The sequence below is a fragment of the Loxodonta africana genome, chromosome 1 (assembly GCF_030014295.1).
Source record: "Loxodonta africana isolate mLoxAfr1 chromosome 1, mLoxAfr1.hap2, whole genome shotgun sequence".
Lineage (NCBI taxonomy): Eukaryota > Metazoa > Chordata > Mammalia > Proboscidea > Elephantidae > Loxodonta > Loxodonta africana.
Window position 1 is genome coordinate 214,877,595 of NC_087342.1, and position 19,739 is coordinate 214,897,333.

At 40.8% G+C, this 19,739-nt stretch overlaps 2 protein-coding genes across 5 annotated transcripts in view; one reads left to right on the top strand and one right to left on the bottom strand.

Annotated features, from left to right (window-relative positions):
- Positions 1-3,432, bottom strand: part of SHPRH (SNF2 histone linker PHD RING helicase) — a 102,720-nt gene extending 99,288 nt beyond the window's left edge. For 3 of the 4 annotated variants that reach the window (XM_064291874.1, XM_003403884.4, XM_064291876.1), the window contains exon 1: positions 3,228-3,432. The gene's annotated coding sequence lies outside the window, so the exon portion shown is untranslated. Of the gene's footprint in view, positions 1-2,259; positions 3,185-3,227 lie in introns of those variants that run through there. The other variant, XM_023550835.2, reaches the window with a different exon arrangement.
- A 195-nt stretch (positions 3,433-3,627) lies between these two features.
- LOC135232908 (metabotropic glutamate receptor 1-like) overlaps positions 3,628-19,739 on the top strand; it is a 244,269-nt gene continuing 228,157 nt past the window's right edge. Inside the window, exon 1 of the mRNA XM_064294909.1 lies at positions 3,628-3,722. Coding sequence (XP_064150979.1) covers positions 3,628-3,722 — 95 coding nt within the window. The remainder of the gene's footprint in view (positions 3,723-19,739) is intronic.

Below are 19,739 nucleotides of genomic sequence, written 5' to 3' on the forward strand. Positions count from 1 at the left end.
ATAACTTGCACAGCCCTTCACATGTCTGCTTCCAAATGATTCTCTTAATGTTATAGCCTCAAGGTATTTATCAATTAGAATCATAATTTGAAAAAATGTAAACACCAGGATTTCTGGCAAGGCTCTTCTTTCCTCTAGTTCTCCAATGAGCAAACACACATAATCCAAAAATAAAAACTAAACCTGGTTTTGGTTAATTATTTCACTATGGGTTCTCTTACTCAGGAATAACTTCTTGAACCAAAGATCTCATTCAGTCAAAGCTACATATAACTATGGTAACTGGCAGCTAAAACGTTAAGTACCAGAGGAAAGCTACAGATCTCTAATCACACTGCATATCTTTCTCCTAGTTTTCCTCATACCTCAAGTATCATGCCTTTGATGGTTCCACTTCCTCCTTCTCCTCGCTAAATGTCAGTGTTTGGGAGAAACACGATTATGTGCAATTTTCTATATGGACCACATTTTCACTGCCCTGCGATTAAATGTAAAAGACCTTTTGCTTGAAATGTTCTTTTCACTCTTTTCCGCCTATTACTGTACTAATCTTCCCTGGAGAGCCTTCCACGACCAGCCAAGTTGAGTTAGGGCCTCTCCTCCTTGTCCCAACTGTTACAGGGTTCTTAAATGACTTTGAACTACTTGAAAGCCAGGCAGGGAGAGTATCCTATTCAGTGTTATACCCCAATGCCAGGTCAGTGCCAGCATAAAAATGACATACTCAATACAGTGAAACGAAGATCTCTAATTCCCTGAACAACTTCCCTTGTTGTAAGAACTGAATGTACTTTACTCACACTTCTTTTCTGAAGAACTCTCGTTTAACTATACTCTAGAAGACTACCAAAAAACAAAAACAAAAAAACCTGTTGCCATCGAGTTGATTCCAATTCATAGCGACCCTATAGGATGAGTAGAATGACACCATAGAGTTTCCAAGGAGCACCTGGTAGATTTGAACTGTCGACCTTTTGGTTAGGAGCTGTAGCTCTTAACCATTACGCCACCAGAATTTCCTAGAAGACTACAGATAACATGAAACTATTTTTTTTTTTTACTATTCCTGGCCCAGAATGAGAGAGAGTAAACTGACTGAAGTGTATCTGTTTGCTAGAAAACAAAGACAGATTGCTAGAAAAATAAACTGAAACATAAGTTAATAAGACAATACAACAAGTGGACATGAATTAAATTCAGATTTTTTTTCCCCAAACTATTGTCTCTTCATTAAAAGACACACCAAAATCCTGAATTACAATGAATTCCTGGAAAGTCTGGGCTTAAGCTGTGAAGGAAAACAAGGAGTATACATTTTGCCACACTGCTGTACCAATGTGTACTTCACCAAAAAAGGGAAAAAGAAACCCAAAGGACAGAGCAAAACTGCTCCATAGGGTTTCTAAGGAGCGGCTGGTAGATTCAAACTGCCAACCTTTTGGTCAGCAGCCAAACATTTAACCACTGTGCCACCAGGGCTCCAGGTATACCTTAGGCAAGAGAAATGAAAGAAACCCAAATCATTATTGATGGCGGAAATGCTCACTCAACAACACAGCATTACAACAATCTTTCCTTTTTCTGTAGGGATAACTCCGCAGATTGAGAGTAATTTCACCCATTGTTGTGTGCCATTGAGTTGATTTTGACTCATAGTGACCTTGTGTGACAGAGCTGAACTGCCCCACAGGGTTTGCTAGGCTGTAATGTTTACAGGATCTCCAGGACTTTCTCCCAGGGAGCTGCTGGGTGGGTTCAAAAGGTCAACCTTTTGGTTTGTAAGCACTTAACTACTGTGCCACTAACCAAAAACCAAACCCATTGCCATTGAGTTGATTCCGACTCATAGTAACCCTATAGGTTACTGCCCCACAGGTTTTCCAAGGTAAATCTTCAGGGGACCAGACTGCCACATCTTTCTCCTGTGGAGCAACTTTGGAGTAGCAGCTGGTGGGTTCGAACAGTCGACCTTACAGTTAGCAGAGAATGCTTTCACCACTGTGCCACCAGGGCTCCTGAATTTCATCTCTTGAACTCTAAAACAGACATTAGTCACATAAACTTGAAAAAGGCTCTCAACAAATGATTTGTTTTAATAATTCTAAAAGTATAGCTCTTTCAAGTTGGTCCAAAGGAATACATAATATTCTCTGAAAAGCAAACTATTTCATTCCCTTCATCTGCAAGCTTACTGGTGCTTCTAAGCTCTAGAAAAAGCAGGTTTTCCAGCACAGACACACTTATTCCACTGCTGCTCACCGCTACTCTGCTTCAGCATGAGTGACCAGTCTTTTCCGTGACCATACAGATGTTGTGGATCCACTCTATTCACAGAAGTTTCATCTCCCACTGGAATAATTAAAAATAGTGGTTGTTGTTCGCTGCTCTGGAGTCACTCAAACTCAGGGCGAAGCCATGCACAACGGTAATGACTTTTAAATGATTTTATTTCTTCTCCGTTAAAGCCTCAAGCTAAATACAAGCAGAAGAACACCCAACACTGTGGATACTGTCAAGTCATTTGGAAAAAAGGCACAAGCTTAATGGTAATTTCTTACTAATACTGCTATTTGAGAGTGACCATCAATCATCAGACACCAGATCTTCATGGATAAACCTAGTAAGTACCTCAGCAGAAATGTAGTGCAAGGGTGATTCTGACGCGAATATAACAGAACTTTAAGCCACTCATTTAGAAGCCTTGGCCTCCCCTTTTACTACATTACAATCCCGCACACCAAGAAGCTAGGCGTCTAGCTTTTCTTTTCCCGCCTCCAGGACATTTCTGCGGCGAATGGAGACACCCACTCAGTTCTCTTCCAAAGGACTCAAAAGCGGATCGAGGAGTCGGAGCAGGGCTGTCGGCGCCGGATCGCTGCTAGCAGGCCAGGCAAACGAGCTACCGCTAGGCCGAGGAGCGCGACGAGGCCCCTCGGACACTCTGGTGTGGTCACTGGAACAAAAAACCGCAACCCCAATCCAAGGGAAGCAACACCGCCTCCTTTCCCACGGACCCCCGTCCCCAGCTCCGCCGGGGAGAGCTGTGGGATCGAGAGGCCCGCGCGTCGGGATGGGGAAGGGGTGGGGGAGACTCGCGCTGCGGCTTCCGCTCAGCCTTTAGCTTCCAGTCCCCGGGACACCCCGAGTCCTCCTTCCGTGACCCGGGAGGCCAGAGATGCCTTCCTTCCCCAACCTCTGACCCCCGACCCTACCATCACCCACCCTACCTTGGCTGGTTATCCAAAACTCTTAGGTTTCTCAGCACCAACGCCCGGATCCCTCTAACGCCTTCGCAGATCCCGGAGTCGCATTCACCATCAAACAGAGAATCCACCCGGGGGGAGCACGCGCGCTTTAGGCTGGATTGTATTGGGGTTCCGGGAGCGCCCAGTAACCACTGCTCCCCGGTGCCGGGCGCGCGCTGGAGCGTGGGGTCAAGGCGAACGCGCACGTCGGAGGCGCCACGCCCCCTTTCTCCCGCGATGGCTTCAAGAGTCTCTTCTGCGCAAGTCCACAAGGCTAAAGCCCAGCTAAGGATGCAGTTGTAGTCTCGCGAAAGCGCTGAGCTTCGTCATAGCGTCTATAGGATTGGCTGGAACCACTAATGAGGAGGCGGGGCACTAAGAGATGTGGGCGTGGCTTCCCGCCGAGGGCCCTGGGCTCGCCTTGGAGCGACAGGTGTACGAGGTTTGTGCCTGTGACAAAAAGGCTGAAAAACTTCTGTAAAAAGCTACCATTTTATTGCTTTTGGAAAGCAGCCACCTATTAAGTACGGATGAATCTTATCTCCCCCTAAAAAATGGTTTTTAAGAATTTCAAGATAAATGTAAGTAAAGGTTTTAAGATGAGAGGACAACTACCTGCATGGTGCTGAAGCTAGTCGTCGAGTGTATGTCCTTCCCTTCACTGAGAGGCAGCCGCTTCCTCATAGAGGTAGACTTAGTTAACTCTGGAATAGTCAAGGGAGGCTTCAGGGCTAGGTGCCCGTAAACTGACCCCCAGGAAACATCAGCTACTCAATGTGAGTGCCACATAAGGACTCAGCATACTGCTGTGGAGGGGGACACCCCACAGAAGCACAAAGTAAGTTCTTGCCTAAGAGTAAACTCGCTTTAGTTGCAGATAGTCCAAGGTGATCCATATCCTGGGTAGGACACAAATTTACCACAGAGCTCTAAGCATTTACATAAACTAAACCTTGTAAAAATCGATGCAATCAGTTACCTTATTCAAGGCAAGTTGAGGCAAGTTGAAAAAGTAGTCCTGTTGCGGGGAGAGTGGGCCAGATGAGTCCCTCTTTGTTGGAAACCAGTCATTTTGCAAGTACAGGACATAATGGAAACTTTATTCTGAAAGTGTAATTTGAAACTTAGTATTTAAATGTATATTGTGCTGTAAAAGGTTGTCTTTGATCATTTTTTCTCACTTCTCACCACTGGAGAGGAAAATTGGGCCCATAGTTCGGTTGAGTCCAGCTGGTGCCAGGCAGAAATATTTTAAAAAAGAAAGAAAAAGTACTGGATCATTTCATGTTTGCTTTCTTTGATTGGATTAACTCATCTCTATAGAGAAAATTATGGTAATCCTGTGCAAGCTATTCAACACCAGATCCACTATGAGAGATATTTCTATGCACTGGCATTTAGTGGTTACAATAAAACAAAATTCTCCCTTTTGAATTTTCCAGTGGTATGTTGAATCCTGTATTTGCAGAGTGCCCTGTGTATTTGAAAATTTTCTCTATGGCGTAATAATGTTGAATACAGTATTAGAATTACCAGAACTAATTTCAGAAAACATGGTTTACATTTGCTTACTGACTCTTTAGAAGTTTAGATGTGAGACAGCTGTTCACCCCTGACACTGAGTTCATGCACCTATTAGATGCTGATAATCTAATGGCATTCCACACCTGGGAATCTATTGATTAGAAACAGCTTGTACCAGTGAACCAACCAGTTTTCAAAGAATTCAGCTATTTCTTCTTCAGACTATAAGTGTGAGGGCTGTCAGTTCACTTGCTTCTTGTGTATCTTCACTAGGCCAAACCTATAGATCCTGTTCCTTTGGGGGACAGTAAACTTTATTCTAGCCCTAACTCGAGTCATCTTTTTTACAAATGAATGTTATAAGTTGTTCTCAAGGAGGGTGACTGGTTAAGAAGAAGTAGATGAGTTACTGCAGAGTTAAATCCTTTGAGGCCAGAAACTGATGAATTTATGTGTAGCAAAGATTGGTTGTTCCAATGGTTGTTCCAACCTACACAGTGGCTCTACAGAAGAAAGACCTGGTACTCGGCTCCCATAAAGATTGCTGTTGTTGTTGTTAGATGCCATCAAGTCAGTTATGTGCTCTGTGTACAACAAAATGAAACACTGCCCAGTCCTACACCATTCCCACAATCATTGCTATTTGAGCCCTTGTTGCAGTCACTTTGTCCATCTCATTGAAGGTGTTCCCGTTTTTCACTGACCCTCTACCAAGCGTGATGTCCTTCTCCAGGGACTGATCCTTCCTGATAACATGTCCAATGTACATGAGATGAAGTCTCACCATCCTTGCTTCTAATGAGCGTTCTGGCTATACTTCTTCCAAGACAGATTTGTTTGTTCTTCTGGCAGTCCATGGTATATTTGCCAACACCATAATTCAAAGGCATCAATTCTTTGTTCTTCCTTATTCATTGTCCAGCTTTCACATGCAGATGAAATGATTGAAAATACCATGGCTTGAGTCAGGCACATCTTAGTCCTCAGAGTGACATCTTTGCTTTTTAACACTTTAAAGAAGTCTTGGGCTCCAGATTTGCCCAATGTAATATGTCCTTTGATTTCTTTTCTGTGCTTCAGGTGAAAGTTTACAATTCAGGTTAATTTCTAATACAAAAAATTATATGCATGTTGTTATGTGACATTAGTTGCAATCCCTGTAATGTGACAGCACACTCCTCCTTCCCACCCCAGGTTTCTTGTGTCCATTCAACCAGTTCCTTTCCCTTCCTGCCTTCTTATCCTGCTTCCCTGACAGGAGCTGCTCATTTGGTCTCCTGTATCTGCTTGAACTAAGAAACACACTCTTCACGAGTATTATTTTATGTTTTATGGTCCAGTTAAATTTTTGAAGAGTGGGCTTCAGGAATGGTTTGAGTTCTGGGTTAACAGAGTGTCCAACGGCCATGGCTTCAGGGGTTCCTCCAGTCTCAGTCACACTGTTAAGTCTGGTCTTTTCCCATGAATTTGAGTTCTGCACCGCACTTTTCTCTCACTTTGTCAGGGACTCTCTGTTGTGTACCCTAATAGGACAGCCATTTTTGGTAGCGGGGCACTATCTAGTTCTTCTGGCTGATGGAGTTTCTGGTTTATGGGGTTCTTTTGTCTCCTGGGGTAATATTTTCCTTGTGTTTTTGGTGTTCTTCATTCTCCTTTGCTCCAAGTGGTTTGGGACGAATTGATGCATCTTAGATGGCTGCTCGAAAGCTTTTAAGACCCCAGATGCCACTTACCTAAGTGGGATGCAGAACATTTTCTCAATAAACTTTGTTATGCCAGTTGACCTAGATGTCCCTGAAACCATGGTCCTCAGACCCCAATCCCAGCTACTCTGTCCCTCAAAGTGTTTGGTTGTGTTCAGGAAACTTCTTAGCTTTTGCATTAATCCAGTTTTCCTGACTTATGCTGTATTGTGTGCTGTTCTTCCTTTCACTTAAGCTGATTCTCGTCTACTGTCTAGTTAGTGAATTCCCCTATCCTTTCCTCCCCACCCTTGTAACACTCAAAGAATGTTTTCTTCCCTGTTTAAACCTTTTCTTGAGTTCTTATAATAGTGGTCTCATACAATATTTGTCCTTTTGTGACTGACTGATTTCACTCAGCATAAGGCGCTCCAGATTCATCTGTGTTGTAAGATGTTTGGTTGATTCATCATTGTTCTTTATTGTTGTGTAGCATTCCATTGTGTGTATGTACCATAATTTGTTTATCTATTTGTTGATGGGCACCTAGGTTCTTTCCATCTTTTTGCTGTTACGAGCAGTGCTACTATGATCATGGGTGTGCATATATCTACTTGTGTGATGGCTCTTATTTCTCTAGAGTGTATACTAAGGAGTGGGATTGCTGTATTGTATGGAACTTCTATTTCTAGCTTTTTAAGGAAGCACCCCCCTACATGTCTGTCAGTTTGCCATACTGTGGGAGCTTGTGTGTTGCTGTGATGCTGGAAGCTATGCCACTGGTATTCACATACAGCAGAGTCACCCGTAGTGGACAGAATTCAGCTGAGCTTCTAGACTAAAACAGACTAGGAATAAGGACCTGGCAGTCTACTTCTGAAAAGAATTAGCCAGTGAAAACCTTGTGAATAACAGCAGAACATTGTCAGATGTAGTGCCAAAAGATGAACCACTCAGTTTGGAAGGCAATCAAAATATGACTGGGAAGGAGCTGCCTTCTCAAAGTAGAGTCAGCCTTAATGAGGTGGATTGAGTCAAGCTTTCAGGATCTTCATTTGCTGATGTGGCATGACTCAAAATGAGAAGAAACATCTGCAGACATGCATTAATAATCGGAATATGGAATGTACAAAGTATGAATCTAGGAAAATTGGAAATTGTCAGAAATGAAGTGGAATGCATGAAGATTGATATGCTAGGCTTCAGTGAGCTGAAATGGACTGGTATTGGTCATTTTGAATTGGACAGTTATATGATCTACTATGTCGGGAGTGATAACTTGAAGAGGAATGGTGTTGCATTCTTTGTCAAAAAGAACATTTCAAGGTCTATCCTAAGGTACCACGCTGTCAGTGATGGGATAATATCCATATGCCTGAAAGGAAGACCAGTTAATACAACTCTCATTCACATTTATACACCAACTACTAAGGTCAAAGATGTGAAGAAATTGAAGATTTTTACCAACTTCTGCAGTCTGAAATTGATCAAACATGCAATCAGGATGCACTGATAATTACTGGTGATTGGAATGCAAAAGTTGGAAACAAAGAAGGATCAGTATTCGGAAAATATGGCCTTGGTGATAGAAATGATGCTGGAGATCACGATTGAATTTTGCAAGACCAGCGACTTCTTCATTGCAAATACTTTTTTTTTTTTGCCAATGGTGACTATACACATGGACCTTGCCAGATGGAATACACAGGAATCAAATCAACTGCACCTGTGGAAAGACTGTGGAAAAGCTCAATATCATCAGTCAGAACAAGGCCAGGGGCAGACTTTGGATCACACTATCAATTACTCATATGCAAGTTCAAGTTGAAATTGAAGAAAATTAGAACAAGTCCACGAGAGCCAAAGTATGACCTTGAGTATATCCCACCTGAACTTAGACCATCTCAAGAACAGATTTGACACATTGAACACCAATGACCTAAGATCAGATGAGTTGTGCAGTGACATCAGGGACATTATACATGAAGAAAGCAAGAGGTCATTAAAAAGACAGGAGAAAAAGAAAAGACCAAAATAGATGTCAGAAGAGACTCTCAAACTTGCTCTTGAACGTTGAGTAGCTAAAGCAAAAGGGAAAAAAAAGATGAAATAAAAGAGCTGAGCAGAAGATCTCAAAGTACAGCTCGAGAAGACAAAGTAAAATATGATGACATGTGCAAAGACCTGGAGATAGAAAACCAAAAGGGAAGAACATGCTTAGCATTTCTCAAGCTGAAAGAACTGAGAAAGGAGTTCAAGCCTTGAGTTGCAATATGGAGGGATTCTACGGGTAAAATATTGAGCAAAGCAGGAAACATCAAGGGAAGATGGAGGGAATACAGAGAGTCACTATACTGAAAAGAACTGGTCGATGTTCACCTATTTCAGGAGGTAACATATGATCAGGTCTGAAGGAAGAAGTCCAAGCTGCATTGAAGGCATTGGCAAAAAACAAGGCTTCAGGAATTGATGGAATACCAACTGAGATGTTTCAGCAAATGGATGCAGCACTGGAAGTGCCCGCTCCTCTATGTCAAGAAATTTGGAAGACAACTACCTGGCCAAGCAACTGGAAGAGATCTGTATTTTTGCCTATTCCCAAGAAGGGTGATCTGACTGAATGTGGAACTTGTTGAACAATATCATTAATATCACATGCAAGCAAAGTTTTGCTAAAGATCACTCAGCTGCAGCAGCATATCAGTAGGGAACTGCCAGAAATTCAAGCCGGTTTTAGAAGAGGACGTGGAACCAGAGGTATAATTACTAATGTCAGATATATCTTGGCTGAAAGCAGAGACTACAAGAAAGATGTTCACCTGTGTTTTATTGACTATGCTAAAGCCTTTTACTGTATGGATCATAACAAATTATGGATAACATTGCAAAGAATGGGAATTCCTGAACAGTTATTATGCTCATGAGGAATCTGTACGTGGTTCAAGAGGCATTCATTTGAAGAGAACAAGGGGATACTGCATAGTTTAAAGTCAGGAAAAGTGTGTGTCAGGGTTGTACCCTTTCACCATACCTATTGAATCTATATGCTGAGCAGATAATTTGAGAAGCTGAACTGTATAAAGAAGAATAGGGCATCAGGATTGGAGGAAGACTCATTAACAACCTGCATTATGCAGATGACATAACCTTGCTTGCTGAAAGTGAAGAGGTCTTGAAGCACTTACTGATAGAGAACAAAGGCCATAGCCTTCGGTATGGATTACACTTCAACGTAAAGAAAACAAAAATCCTCAAAACTGGACCAATAAGCAACATCAAGGTAAACGAAGAAAAGGTTGAGGTTGTCAAAGATTTCATTTTACTTGGATCCATAATCAACGTCCATGGAAGCAGCAGTCAGGAATTCAAAAGATGCATTGCATTGGGCGAATCTGCTGCAAGACCTCTTTAAAGTGTTGAAAAGCAAAGATGTCACCTTGAGGACTAAGGTGCGCCTGACCAAAGCCATGGTGTTTTCAATCGCCTCATACACATGCGAAGGCTTGACAATGAATAAGGAAGACCAAAGAAGTACTGACACCTTTAAATTGTGGTGTTGGAGAAGAATATTGACTATACCATGGACTGCCAAAAGAACGAACAATTCTGTCTTGGAAGAAGTGCAACCAGAATGCTCCTTAGAAGCAGGGATGACAAGACTATGTCTCACATACTTTGGATATGTTATCAGGAGGGATCATCCCCTGGAGAAGGACAGAATGCTTGGTAAAATAAGAGGGTCAGAGATAGATTGACACAGTGGCTGCAACAGTGGGCTCAAGCATAGCAAAAATTGTGAGAATGATGCAGGATGGGGCAGTGTTTCCTTCTGTTGTGCATAGGGTTGCTATGAGTCAGAACCAACTTGACAGCACCTAACAACAACAACAAGGAAGTGCCAAACAGATTTCCAAAGTGGTTGTACCATTTTACATTCCCACCATTAGTGTATAAGCGTTCAGTCTCTGCACAACCTTTCCAACATTTATTATTTTGCATGTTTTGTATTAGTGCCGGTCTTGTTGGGGTGAGATGGTATCTCATTGTAGTTTTGATTTGCATTTCTCTAATGGCTAAGTATCGTGAGCCTTTCCTAATGTTTCTGTTAGCCATCTGAATGTGTTTTTGGTGGAGTGTCTGTTCATATCTTTTGCCCATTTTTTAATTGGGTTATTTGTCTTTTTGTTGTTGAGATGTTACAGTATCTTGTAGATTTTAGAGATTAGACTGTTATTGGATAAGCCGTAGCCGAAATTTTTTTCCCAGTCTGTGTTGTTGTTGTTTTTAGATGCTGAGTTGGTTCCGACTCATAGCAACCCTGTGTACAACAGAACAAAAAACTGTCTGGTCCTGTTCATCTTAACAATCCCTGTTATGTTTGAGCCCATTATTGCAGCCACTGTGTCAGTCCATCTTGTCGAGGGGCCTCCTCTTTTTCACTGGCCCTGTGCTTTACCAAGCATGATATCCTTCTCCAGGGACTGCTCCCTCCTGATAACATGTCCAATGTATGTGAGATGTAGTCTCACCATGCTTGCTTCTAAGGAGCATTCTGGTTGCACTTCTTCCAAGACAGATTTCTTCATTCTTTTGGCAGTCCATGATATGGTCAATATTCTTCTCGAACACCACAATTCAAAAGCATCAATTCTTCTTCGGTCTTCCTTATTCATTGTCCAGCTTTCTCATATATATGAGGCAATTGAATACACCATAGCTTGGGTCAGGCACACCTTAGTCTTCAAGGTGACATCTTTGCTTTTCAACACTTTAAAGAGGTCTTTTGCAGCAGATTTGCCCAATGCAATGCATCTTTTGATCTCTTCCCTGCTGCTTCCATAGGTGTTAATTGTGGATCCAAGTAAAATGAAATCCTTGACGACTTCAGTCTTTTCTGTTTATCATGATCTTGCTTATTGGTCCAGTTTTGAGGATTTTTGTTTTGTTTTGAAGCGTGATCCGTACTGAAAGCTGTGGTCTTTGATCTTCATCGGTAAGTGCTTCAAGTCCTCTTCACTTTCAGCAAGCAAGGTTGTGTCATCTGCATAACGCAGGTTGTTAATGAGTTTTCTTCCAATCCTCATGCCCCATTCTTCTTCATGTAGTCCACCTTCTCAGGTTATTTGCTCAGGATACAGATTGAATAAGTATGGTGAAAGAATACAGCCCTGATGCACACCTTTCCTGACTTTAAACCGTGCAGTATCCCCTTGTTCTGTTCAAATGACTGCCTCTTGGTCTGCTACAGGTTTATCATGAGCACAATTAAGTGTTCCAGAATTCGCATTCTTCATAATGTTATCTACAATTTGTTATGATCCACACGGTCAAATGCCTTTGCATAGTCCATAAAACACAGGTAAACATCTTCCTGGTATTCTTTGCTTTCAGCCAGTACCCATCTGACATCAGCAGTGATATCCCTGGTTCCATGTCCTCTTCTGAATCCAGCTTGAATTTCTGGTGGTTCCCTATTGATACACTGCTGCAGCTGCTTTTGAATGATCGAGCAAAATTTTACTTGTGTGTGATATTAATTATATTGTTCAATAATTTTCACATTCAGTTGGATCACTTTTCTTTGGAATGGGCACAAATAGAGATCTCTTCCAGTCAGTTAACCAGATAGCTGTCTTCCAGATTTCTTGGTGTAGACAAGTAAGCACTTCCGGTGCTGCATCTGTTTGTTGAAACATCTCAGTTGGTATCCCGTCCATTCCCAAAGCCTTGTTTTTTCACCAATGCCTTCAGTGCAGCTTGGACTTCTTTCTTCAGTACCATCCGTTCCTGATCATATGCTTCCTCCTGAAATGTTTGAACATTAACCAATTCTTTATTCTACAAATTGACTAAACATGGTAAAAGGATACATCCCTGACATACTCCTTTCCTGACTTTAAACCACGCAGTATTCCCTTGTGCTGTTCAAACAACTGCCTCTTGATCTATGTACAGGTTCCTTATGAACACAATGAAATGTTCTGGAATTCCCATTTTTTTAATAATGTTATCCATGATTTTTTATGATCCACATTGTTGAATGCCTTTGCGTAGTCAATAAAACACAGGTAAATATCTTTCTGGTATCCTCTGCTTTCGAACAAGATCCATCTGACGTGAGCAGTGATAACCCTTTTTCCACACACATTTCTCTTCTGAATCTAGCTTGAATTTCTGGCAGTTCCCTGTCAATGTACTGCTGCAACCGCTTTTGAATAATCTTCAGCAAAATTTTACTTGTGTGTGACATTAATATCGTTCGATAATTTCTGCGTTTGGATCTCCTTTCTTTGGAGTGGGCTTAAATATTGATGTAGTTGGTTGGCCAGGTACCTGTCTTCCAAATTTCTTTCATAGATGAGTGAGCACTTCTGGTGTTGCATCCATTTGTTGAAACATCTCATTTGGTATTCTGTCAATTCCTGGAGCCTTATTTTTTTGCCAGTGCCTTTTTTTTTCAGTGCAGCTTGAACTTCTTCCTTTAATACCATCAGTTCTTGATCATATGCTACCTCCTGAAATGGTCGAATGTCAACCGGTTCTTTTCAGTACAGTGACTCTGTGTGTTCTGTCCATCATCTTTTGATGTTTCCTGTGTTGTTCAATATTTTAACCATAGAATCCAGTAATTTTGCAACACAAGGCTTCATTTTTCTTTCAGCTCTTTCAGCTTGGGAAATGCTGAGTTCTTCCCTTTTGATTTCTAACTTTGGCTCTTTGCATATTTCGTTATAATAAAAATTACAGCCTAGAAAACTCTATGGGGCAGTTTAACTCTGTCAGATGGGGTTGAGATGAGCCGAAATCAACTGGAAGCACCTAACAACACTTTATATTTTTCCAGGCACTTTCATGTTCATTTTTCTATTTAATTATCAGAAAAATGATATGGGATATTTTTAATTTCTATTTTACAGAAGAAGAATCTGAGACTCAGAGAAATTTAGTGATTTGGCCACAGTTTAGCTCTAAGAAAACTGCAGAACCTGGAACTCATCTTGACTCCTTTGTCTAGGCTGTTGACTCCTGTTACTAAATCATGTTGTCTATCAAATCAAAATAAACAACGTAGCCATCAAACTTAGTTTACTACACTGGTAAGAGCAAAATGAAGGCAAGAAGTGTGCAGTCATTTGATGACACAAGGCTGTGTACATAAACACTAGGGATCATTCAGGCTCAGTAATGCTTTCTCTTCAATAGAAAGATCATCAGTAAAATTACTTGAGAAATTTATTCCACATTCTACTTACTTTTGCCTGCTCTCCAGAAGTGAAGTCAGTGGCCACCCAGCATGACTGAGCAGTGCCAAAGCTGACTACTTGTTGCCAAATTTCTCCACTCCCAACCTGTTTTGGGACTTCTTTCTCTCCTACCTGACAGATTTAAAGTATTGGTGTTAAAGTCTCTATTCTGGAATAAATTACAATATTCATAGCCTAAGTTAAAATGTGTGCAGTATTAACAGTGAGTGGGAGGAAGAGATATGGGCTTGAAAAGTTGGTGAGGTGATCAGCTGTGATGAAGAGAGTGATGCCAGGTTAAACAACAACAACAAAAAATGTCAGATGGAAGGGCAGCCTGCACAGAAGCACAAGCAGAATGTATTGAGGGGTGGGAAGGGAAGGAGGTTTACCAGCTAAGCACAAATCTTCATGTTCAAACTTCATAGCTTTGCCTCAGGCTTGCCCTGGATAGGTTTAATTTTCTTCTTCCTTGGTGATTTGTGGGTCAGATTATTTCGAAGTCCAAAGTTTGTTCTAGCTCCCCTGCTGCAAGCTCCACCTGGAAACTGAAAAGTCAAGCTGTGTCCCTTCTGCCTCATAATTTGTAAAGCAGAATTTGTAATTTGTACACAAAATGCCACAATGGAAGGGAGCTAATGACATCGGCAGAAAAGAACTCACCATTTCTTCCTAGGAGTTTGTTTTGGGTGTTAATAAAGCAATGCTTGACAATTAGGTAGAGAAACTTGAATCTGAATGTGCTGGGTATGGAAACATCAAGGACTGTATTCAGTGATCATCAATAATGATAGAATAATCTATATGATTGACCTTGACTCAATCCCTCCCCTCCCCCATCCACAAATATTATTTTCATCCCTTTGACATATTTTTTTTTTTCCCGATTTTCTCAGTATAGATTGAAGACATTAAGGAATAGGAATATTGGAGGTAAGTCTACTGAGACTTAGGACTTCAACATCTAATACACAGTTTCAAGACCTATGAGTAAAATATTCTTTGAATATTTCAAGGGTCACTATCGTGTAATTTTAAAAAATACAAAAACAGTGATATAATGCTTTCTAACTGAATCTGAAACTCAAGGAAGCTTATTCATAAAAACCAAACCCATTACCTTCGAGTCAATTTCGACTCATCATGATAGGACACAGTAGACCCTATAGAACAGAGTAGAACTGCCCTACAGGGTTTCCAAGGCTGTAAATCTTTATGAAAGCTGACCAATGTCTTTCTTCTGCAGAGTGGCTGGTGGGATTGACCCACCAACCGTTCAGTTAGCAGGCAGCTGCTTAACCAGTATGCCACCAGGGCTTCCCCCCTATTGATGTATTAGTTAGGTCAGTTCTTAGGATGATGGCGAAATTAGATCTGAGCTCCACTTTACCCTGTTAAATTCCTGAACTCTTCATTGACCCCTTAAATAAAAATACATAGCAGTACTCATTGCTGTTGAGTCGATTCCGACTCATGGCGACCCTATAGTAGTAGTGTTTGATTATCAATTATAGTCCTATGTCATAACACCCCCGTCTTAACTATTAGCTTCTGGGAATTTTGGAAATCCTGGTGGTGTAGTGGTTAAGTGCTACAGCTGCTAACCAAAGGGTCGGCAGTTCGAATCTGCCAGGCGCTCCTTGGAAACTCTATGGGGCAGTTCTACCCTGTCTCTAGGGTCGCTAAGAGTCAGAATCGACTAGAGGGCACTGGGTTTGGTTTTTGGTTTTGGTTTTCTGTGAATTTGTTTTTTAAAAAGTCAAACCATTCAACCATCCCAGGTAACTCTAGTGAAACTAATTCAGGAACAGATGTTTGAGAACCACTTGAGGAAGTGATTCCCTGCTTATGACCTAACAGGTCGTAAGTTAAAAATCAAGTTCATATAAGTCAAACCCTAATTTACTGTAGCCACAATGTTATAAACTGAGGCTCCATTCCTGGAAACCTATTTTATACCTCAAAAATACCAAAATTTATTATGAAAATAAATAGAAAACATACCTTAAGTATGTTATGGGAGAAAGATGTGGTAGTCTATTTCCGTAAAGATTACAGCTTTGGAAACCCTGTGGGGGCAGTTGTGATCTGTCCTACGGGGTGCTATGAGCCAGAATCAACTCGAGGGCAATGGGTATGTTAAAAAAAAAAACAAAAAAACTCTTAATTGGAAAGTTATATTGTAAATGATACTTTGAGAAAATTTTCAAATTGACTAAAATGCCTGAATTGTCTTAAGATACAAATTCAAAGAAGTTTGGACTGGCAATGCCCATTTTTTTGGATAAATCTCTTACAAGTGAGTATTTTTGGGAGTTTTTCTTCATTTTTCCAAAGACTTTCGGAGTACCTGGAAATTTAGAGACATGTGTCTAAGAGATATCGTTGCCATTTCAAAGCCCCTGGAAGTGGAGAAGTACTGGAGAAGGGACTGTTTCCTTGGTGTCGTAAGATCTCCCGTGATTCCTTAATCTAAACGCAGTTGCAGACTGAGTTTGCTTAGTCTTTAATAGACTCTGTTGCACGTAAGTGTTGCTGTAACTGTTAGACAGTCATGTAGTTGACTTTTGTTTTTCCTTTGGGTGTGGAGAATGGTTCCCCTTTATGATGAGGAAGGAGGTAAAGGGAGGCAGTTACAAGTTGAGAGTGACCTGTTTTGATTTCTTCAAACTCAGGTAATACTGGCAAAACTTGCACATGTATATGTTTGGAAAATAACAGGTACTGTAGAAACCAGTTGTAAAAATGGCATGAGGGCAGTGTCTGACCTCCTCCAACCCCACAGTGGGGAAGGAGAACCAAGATCAGCAGCACAAGGTTGACTCCCATGAGGCTGATACCAGATAAGCCTCCCGTTTCCGTCATCTTTACTGATTCTGACACCAACCATGCCTCGCACTGCACTCTACTTCTCTGCTGGGTTCGGTAATTCATTGCAGTGGCCACACAGAACTCACAGACCATACTCAAAATTGTGGGGTTTGTTAGGGAAGTAACAGTTACAATTCAGGCTCAGGAACGCTCAAGTTGTTCCATCAGGATAGTCCCTCCCCAGCTGTACTTGTAGGCCCACCTCTTCCTAGCCCTCAGTCTCTGCCTAAAGGCACACAGTTTCTGCCTTTGTGGGCAGGCAAGCCTACCACGTGGTCTCTGGCTGCTGAGCCTCTGCTGCTGCACCTCTCCTGCTGGTCTTTCTTTCCTTCGTGGTGGTGGGCTCTTCCTCTCTGCTCTGGAATTGGCTCACTTTTAAGGCAAAACTGACCAATCTGCTTGGTAGGCCACAATTACCATATCATATAATCACCTGGGCAGGAGTTACAAGACCGTGGCTAGAAAGGCCACATGCAAAAGTAATTAATCAGAGACTAATCAGGTCTCCAAGTTTCATCTGAACCTTTGACAGGAATTCTGCTTAATTCCTCCTCTTCTGTTTTGCTAATCGTAGTACCTGGGACAAATCATTTGGTATCTTTAAGAATCGCCTTTCTCATCTTTAAAATGGGAATAATAATATCTGTTCTACCTATCTCATAGATATTATGTATTATTCACATGATAAACCCAGTGCCGTCAAGTCGATTCCAATTCATAGCGACCCTATAGGACAGAGTAGAACTGCCTCATAGAGTTTCCATATAACCCCAAAAATACCATATCAATTATGTTTAAAGTACTCAGACATAATTGTATAAAATGTGAAGTCTACTTGGAAATTACTAGGAACATCATATCTCATAATGCATCTTAATTAATTTTTCTTTCTTAAGTTTTTATTGTTTGAAAATGGAATTAATATGGAATTTCTCACTCAAGGTGATTAACAATAAGGAATCACTCTCAACCATATTTATATCTCAGTTATTATTTAGTCAACAAGAGCTCCTTATTTACTTCTCAAAAGGTTTCTTCTCAGTCCATAGAATATGGTTCTCTGTTTAATGAGAATAATACTGAGAGGTGCCCATAAATTTCATAGGTACCGGGAGAGATGGAAGGATAAGAGAAAGGTAAATGTACTACCATCTTTAAAGTTTGGCACTGGGTTTTGTTGGCAAAAACTCAGTTATATTGACTTTTAAGCTTTGATCTTTGGCTGGAATATTACTTTCAGCTGCTTTGGCATAATGCCTATTGTTAATATAAATAAAACTCATCTAAATTAGACGTATCATTTCCAAACAGATGGTGCTTCAGCCAAACAATGTACTGTTGCTGTTCTTAGGTGCCATCTTGTCGATTTTTGACTCAAAGCGACCCATGTGACAGAGCAGAACTGCCCCGTAGGGTTTTCTAGGCTGTAATCTTTACAAGAGGAGCCCTGACAGGGCAGTGGTTAAGTGCAAAACTCAGCAGTTTGAACCCACCAGCTGCTCTGTAAAGATTACAGCCCTGGAAACCTTACAGAGGCAGTTCTACCCTGTCCTGTAGGGTCACTATGAGTCAGAATTGACTTGATGTCAATGGTTTATTTGTTATTATTTTTTTTTTAATCTTTACAGGAGCAGACCTGAATGGGTTCGAACCACCAACCTTTCTGTTAGCAGCCAAGTTCTTAACCGTTGCACCAACAGGGATCCTTAAATAATGTACTAGATGAAATAGTTTAAATATTTTTCTCTTATATTTCTTTTTTTATTGCAGTGAACATATATTTTCAAGAATTTGTCATTTCAACAATCTTGGCATGTACATTTCTGTGCAATTATGTTCATCATGTTGCTCAACTACCATCCTTATCCATTCCCTAATTTTTCCGTCATCCTAAGCATTGAGTCCTCTTTCCCCCACCTTCTCACTAGCCCCATGGTTTGTTTTTATATTTCTTAATGTTTCGTATTTACTGACAATTATATGGCAGATATTGTGATGACTTATTTTCTTTATCTCAGTCAATAATCAGTGCATTAGTTTTTGATATAATTTCATTTGTATGACATGACCTTATTTATGGATTTTTTCCATAAGTTATTTTAATTATTATCTTGATTTAAAGTTTTTAAAAAACTGGCAGCTTTAAAAACTGCCTCATGTTTTTAAATTGATAGATGTCTTTGATTAAACTCATTTTCACATTGGCAGAGAAGAAGGTATGATGATTTACTTAGGACTGAAAAATCTTTTTGAACAATATGAAGGATTTGCATATACTGAGAACCATAAATATATTGTGTCACCCTAAATCCTACAAGGACACGTTGAAAAATTGTGCTACAAATTACTAATGTTGAAATAAGATGAAATGATCACGGGACAATTTATCTTAACTTTTCGTTGTGTAACAGTAAATTTAGTAGGTTATGCAACAGTGTCTAGAAAAAAAAAAGAAATAGAGCTACAGAAAATAGCTTTACTTTTTTTTTTTTTTTAACTTCTCTGATTTGATCCTGGATGGTAGGTACCAGTTTTTACTTTTGGGGTTTGTCCAAGAGAAGAGAGTTCCTGGCATACAGGAGGTACAGGAAATATTTGTTTGTTTCTGGCATTGTTCTACTCCACGTTCTTGACTCTTTCTGTCCCCAACATCCTATTGATCACCAGGTTCTGACCATTGCCCTTCCATCCTTACTGTCATTATCCTAGTTCATGCCACCATTTTCTTCCCACTGGATGGCTGCATCAGCTTAAATGGTCACTTGCCTCAAATCATGTGCCCATCGCTCCATTTTCTACAATGCCAGTACTATCTTTCTGAAACATATCTGGTTAAATTATATCTTCTCCTTAATGCTATTTGGTAGCTCCCCATTTCCTTCGAGCTAAAGTACAAATTCTTGAACAATCATTAGGGCTCTTTCAACCTGGCTTCTGTCCATCGCATCCTTCTTGAATTCTTTTACTGAAAGCATCCTGGGCTACTTGTAACCCCTCCAGCAGCATTCTCTCTTACTCTCCAAGGTTGGGTTCATGCTGCCCCTTCCGTCTACAGTGCTATCCCCGATTCAGACCAGCTTGCTTCTCTTCACTCCTTCAGAACTCAGACCACCTTGCCATGATCTATCCAGCATGGGTTGCCACGCTCCTCCTTTGTGTTCTCAGAGTATCCT